Here is a 5,951-nt window from a genome sequence, read left to right on the forward strand (position 1 = left end):
TGAGGAAAAGTATGGCTTGTGTATGTGTTTTGTACAGTGAAACTGAAGAGAAATGTGTTTTACATGAAAACAGTTTTTGCTTGATTTGGCACAATAAACAATTTTGGCACAGGCACTATGTCATATCCAATGTAAAATCTGGGTTTTGAAGCAAAGCTACATCTATAGGACAGTTTTCTGAGGTGGCACAAGGTGTAATAGGTGTTGTATGATTAGAGACAAAAAGAGAAAGGTCAATAGAAGTGTATGAGAATCAATAAAGTAAAATACACACAACACAACACATGAAATGATCACATCACACACCATTGATCATTTTTATTATCAATATTTGGGAGTGAACTATCTGGAGTAATACGGTCCAGATTTAGATTTATCGTAATATTTCCATGCATTTTTAAGAGTTAAGCTCACCTTGTAAGATGTCTTGTGCTTGTTCCCCAAGTCAAATTTTCTCTTTAACTCATTGAGGAGCTGCTGCAGCGTGCTGCTCTCCTCTTTCTCACTATAGTCTTGATCCAAAAGAATATAAGCCCTCCAGTTGGACGAGTCGAAGCCCCAGTGACAGGTTCTGTTCTCCAGCCGTTTATGACTGTGCACCACGAACTTGTGCGTCGGGAACATGAGCCTGCAGTCCAAGCACTGTATGCACGCCGCGTTGGGGCTCGTGTAGAGCTCTGGCACGAACAGGCCCTTGCACTTCCCGAAGCATTCGTGATAAACTTTAAAGCTCTTCTCCGTTCTTTCCAGCTCGATGGAGCACGACAACTCTTTGTCGGCGTGCGGTGGGAACGTGCCGCCGTAGATGAGGGCATTGCAGAGGCGCTCGGCGTCGGTCTGGGTGATCAGTCCGCATGAGGGGGCCGAGAAGGGCAAGATGCCCATAACTTTGAGGATCTCCAGCTGGTCCGCCGTGCACCGGGAGCAGTAGATGTGGAGGTCGTCGCACACCGAGTTGATCTGCTGGAGGGAAAAGTCTCGCAGGACGCTGTTGAGGATCTGCGGCAGGCATAGGCGCTTCTCGCCGCCCACCACAAAGCACGAAATCGTCTCCCGCTCCAGGACCGTCTCGCACCTCTCGGTGGAGCGGTCTGACGGGATGAAGAGGGGCCCCGGCATGACCGGGGGCGTCTGCGCGGGGAGGTTCACCATCACCTCGGCGCCCTTACCGTCCTTCTTGAACAGCATGTCCTGCTGCCACCGGGCCGAGAAGGCTGCCGGTCCACCGAGGGAGCTCATGGAACTCAAGTGAAACTGCTTGAGAGTTTGCTGAAGTCCTGGATGCGGCTGAAAGCTGGAGGGAGCCTCCATGTTTAAACCTGGGCAGTCTGATCACAACAGATTCGGTGAACGTGAACGGAAAGAGTCGCTACAGTCCATGTCAGTTCGGAAAGCGTACAACGCCGCCTTGTAATCCATTCAACTGCTTCATGTTCAAATCTTAATTCGTACCAGAAAGAACCAGAGTTCCGAGCGACGAGAAAATCCTCCCAAAAGTGTAAAGTTTTGAACGAAATGTAATTCTCAATCCGGCTGTATCACAGACCCGCTGCAACTCAAGCACAAAATGTGTGCCTTGTGTAAAACTCGTCGGCGCAGTTGCCTCCGCTTTACTATGAGAGTGTGAGAGTCTCTCTCTCTCCCTCGCTCTCTCTCTCACACACACACACACACACACACACACACACTCCCTCTCTCTCTCAGTGTTTGTTTGTGTCTGGTTCAGTCATTGAATCCCGGCCAGGAATGTGACTGACTCCCTGGGCTGGCTGTTCCATGAAAAGTTCTCCCTCCCCTTGCAGCCTGAGCAGCTGCAAAAGCGGGAACACAGACTACACGTAGAACCATTGCAGCGGAGCAGCGGGAGGAGGAGTGTACTTACAGCGGCTATAGTAACTTTCATTAACAAACTTTAAAGGTCATTAACATTACATAAACAGCAAGAGCAGTCGTTTATGTACATTTGAATTTGAAAATATATGAATCAAAGTATCGTGAAATTAATAGCTAAATCTTGTACATTATTCCGCAAGTTTATAAACACGGACATGATTTGAAGTAGATTAGGCTAAAGTTCCCACTAAGAAAAACATTACAACGAATTAAACAATAAACCAACATAAGGTACACTACACTATTATTAAATGTCATTATTATTAGGACCAATGAGAATAAAACATTAGCCTACAGATTGCCGCATAAATAATAGGCTACAACTAATAATGTTTTAAGCCAAAGTTATTTAAAGTGTTACGCAATTTTAAAAATATACAGCGAATAGAAATGTACAAATTACATTTTGTCTGAAACGTAGGCTATAGCCTAGGCCTACTTTCGAGGTCAGTGATTTCGCAAGGACACAGCTGGAATTTGTAACGCTAAAAAAAACAAAAAACAAATAAATGCTGTTTATTTTGATCTTTCTGTTCATCAGCGAATCATGAAAAAAATGTATAACGGTTTCCACAAAAATATTAAGCAGCACAACTGTTTTAATCATCCATAATAAGAAATGTTACAAGCAGCAAATCAGCAGATTAGAATGATTTCTGAAGGATCATGTGACACTAAAGACTGGAGTAATGGCGGCTGAAAATAGGCTACATTTGCCATCACAGGAGTAAATTACATTTTAAAATAAATTAAAATAGTAATCTTTTATTTATAATAATATTCAGTGTGATATTGCTTCATTCTGATACTTTTTGGACAAAAATCAAGCTATGACAGACTTGACATTTTTATCTCAAATTGTCATTATGACCAATGTTCTAAAGTGAAGCCATAACTCATATTGATTTGTTTGGATTGGGTGTTATTGTAACAGCTTAATTAGTTTTTCATGGAACTTTAAAAATGGCAAGCATTTGTCTAATAGTTCATTTTGGCACATAAGCCTATAAAGTGGAGTTGCTTGAAATTCAGCCCTTAGTTCAATCAACGTTTTATGAAATCCTGGTTCATGTAATAACTGATTGACTGTGTTAGGCTCTTGGGGGCAATTCATGAATGCAGTTTCATTTGGCTTCAAATACCTGTCACTATAGCCTACAGACCCCTAGGTTTCACTCCACACACAAGCGGACGTCTGAAATGACAGAGAAAACATAGGTGAGAGTAGGCTGGGAAAATAGGCTACATTTTCAACTGGGAAAAGATAAATAGGCCTAATTGTGTTCTGTTGTTTTAAAGGTACACTACACAATGACTTTCATCATTGACTCACCTTCATGCCGTACTTCGTAAGCTACCACATCCACTCTGCTAGACTAGTCACAAAAAGGCAAGTGAGAAACATGATATTGAAAGACCTAAATGATTATTCAGTACAGTACGTCAAACAACAGCTGTTAAATGTTAGGCTGGAAAAGTGCGATCAAATTTGTCATCACTGACTGTAACTCAATGTTGTTTGTACTATTCTGAGCCACTAGGTGGCACTACAAATCAGCAGACATTATTTTTCAACTTGGGGAAACCATAAAGATGAACAAAAACACAGATTTAAACAATTTTATTATGTCCCGCAAGAAATAAATTACGTACAGGGCTTTTCTGCTTTAAAATATTACCTGTATCACCTGTATCAATTCCTTTTGTCAAAAGTAAATCTACAACAAATCCATCCCTTCTCCAAGATTTTACACCTTAATAAAATAAACTGAATTAAAAGGCAATTAAACTGAAGGCTATTTAGCTCACATACAAAATGACATCAACAGGACCATGTTCAGTTTGGTTAACAAGAATGTTAACAACATTTTTGTCATTGAAAATGGTCAATCTGCAGCATGATGGCTTGTTTGTCAAGTCAAACTGCATGTGAAATAGTTAGTCCATCTATAAAATTCTAATTTGCACTTCAGAAATTAAGTGTTGAGTTGCCCAAGATACCAAAGTCCCCCAAGGTGCATTTTTGTTTGCTATCCAGACCCTTGTTTTTAAATCACTTATTAGAATTTTATATTAATGCAGAATTTGTTCTAACATATTACACTAAATTTTCCTATGAGTTTTAAGAATACTTTTAATTTCATTCTATTTCAATACATTTTAATTTTGCACCCTTAAAATGCAATGAGCAATACATAAAAAAAAAATAAAAAATACAAAGTTAATTGCAGACAGAACAGTGACACATTGTTAACAAAAACACACTGAAATATTAATTACATTATTAATTGGATTAATTGGAGTGGCACTGAATAAATTAGTTAAGTAAATTAGTGAGAATTAAGCCTTTTTAAATAATTGTGCATCCCTGCAATTTATGGCTGCATCAGCACACTATCTGGTTCAAATTTATTATATATTCAGAATTAAAAAATTGAGCTGAAAAACTGGACATTCAGATTTAGAATAATTAAGTTTTTTTTATGAAAAAGTAATTTTTAAAAACTGTAATTAGCATTTGGCAACAAAAGTTTGATGGATTCTTCAGCTGTAAGTTATTCTTTAATAAGAATTTGTTTTCTTTTTCTTTTTTGCAATGTACAATGTAGTTCTTTGGAAGTAAACTGTGAAGTAAATCTCTCGGACGCTCTCAAGAGACGCGCTGTGGCATTTATATTCCTTACTCAAACAGTTTTAAATAAAAAATACGATACACTACTGTAATCCATTCTTCAAATATAAAAAAGTTTGTTAAAAAACATTCAAGTAGGCTTTAGTGTTTTGTCCAAGAACTGACAGCACACATAAACGTATCCTATTTCATAATTTGGCAGATTTTGAGACACATTTATAGCTCTTACTAAAACTTTCCGCTTTTGCACAGATGAGTCAACATTTTTCAAACAACCCACAGATGCAAACACTCAACAAAATCCAGTGATCGAAATCATTACACTGCTTCTGTGGGTAGTTGAGGGGGCTTGTCCTCATACTGTGGTGGTGGGGTCAGTGGTTCGATGGTCACCACCACACTCTGTCCAGGATTTTGGATATTCAAACGAATATCCTTCATGTGGAGCTTCTCTGACTTAATCCTGCGCACTCTGAAAGGTCTGAGGATGCGACTGGCCCTGCTGCTGCTGCGGACGGGTGCTGCAGGCTGAGGTTCGGGGCCAGGAGCTGGCTGAGGGGCCTCTTGGCCATTACCTTCTCTAGGCTGCTGGCCTTCGTTTTCAACAGCACCAATCAGATCCTCATACGAGGGCAGCTGGTAACTCTGTCGTAAGTTGCTCTGCCAAACAGGGTACTTTCCGCTGGTGACCGCCTCCTCATAGGTGGGAACATCATAGTTGGGCGCTGGTTCATCAGTTGACCTAATATTTACACAGAGAAATTATGACATGAGTTGCATGCAGGTAAACATAATATTTGGTCAATATGCTTCATCTAGATGGATCTGAACAAAACTAGGGATGCATGATATTATCATGATATATATATTTTTTATATTTATTTAAAGGGGTCATATGATGTTGCTAAAAAGAACATTATTTGGTGTAATGAAATGTGTTTATGAGGTTTAAGGTAAAAAAAAAAACACATTATTTTCCACATACTGTACATTATTGTTGCTCCTCTATGCCCCGCCTTTCTGAAACGCGTCGAATTTTACAAAGCCCATCGGTCTGAAAAGCGAGGTGTGCTCTGATTGGCCAGCTATCCAGTGCGTTGTGATTGGCTGAATACCTCAAGCTTGTGACGGAAATATTACGCCCCTTACCATATTGTGATGCCTTGTCCCGGCCGGAGCGACGAGACAAAAACATTAAAACCCATTACAAACGAGGCATTTGTTGTATCCAGTGGGATTTGGCATTTGTTGTATCCATAATTACGGATTATAATGACTTATACTGTCTTTTTACGCGTTGCGTTGCATCGCACCGCGCCCCCCGAACATAAAACCATGTCTGCATTTGTGATCGGAGAAATGACAAACTAAAAACGCTACTCTACACTGACCAAAACTCGCGTTTGAATCGTCAGTGACAAATTCT

The 5,951-nt window shown here is 40.0% G+C and overlaps 2 protein-coding genes across 6 annotated transcripts in view; both read right to left on the bottom strand.

Annotated features, from left to right (window-relative positions):
* Positions 1-1,607, bottom strand: part of LOC107727803 (ski oncogene-like) — a 34,823-nt gene extending 33,216 nt beyond the window's left edge. For 3 of the 4 annotated variants that reach the window (XM_016537796.1, XM_016537793.1, XM_016537792.1), the window contains exon 1: positions 415-1,605. In XM_016537796.1, the coding sequence (XP_016393282.1) occupies positions 415-1,311 (897 nt within the window). In that variant the 5' untranslated portion in view covers positions 1,312-1,605. Of the gene's footprint in view, positions 1-414 lie in introns of all 4 variants that reach the window. The other variant, XM_016537794.1, reaches the window with a different exon arrangement.
* A 1,898-nt stretch (positions 1,608-3,505) lies between these two features.
* Positions 3,506-5,951, bottom strand: part of LOC107727804 (transmembrane protein 51-like) — an 8,756-nt gene continuing 6,310 nt past the window's right edge. For both annotated transcript variants that reach the window (XM_016537797.1, XM_016537798.1), the window contains exon 3: positions 3,506-5,267. In XM_016537797.1, the coding sequence (XP_016393283.1) occupies positions 4,844-5,267 (424 nt within the window). In that variant the 3' untranslated portion in view covers positions 3,506-4,843. The remainder of the gene's footprint in view (positions 5,268-5,951) is intronic.

This window comes from Sinocyclocheilus rhinocerous, unplaced genomic scaffold (assembly GCF_001515625.1).
Source record: "Sinocyclocheilus rhinocerous isolate Xijiao unplaced genomic scaffold, SAMN03320098_v1.1 scaffold576, whole genome shotgun sequence".
Lineage (NCBI taxonomy): Eukaryota > Metazoa > Chordata > Actinopteri > Cypriniformes > Cyprinidae > Sinocyclocheilus > Sinocyclocheilus rhinocerous.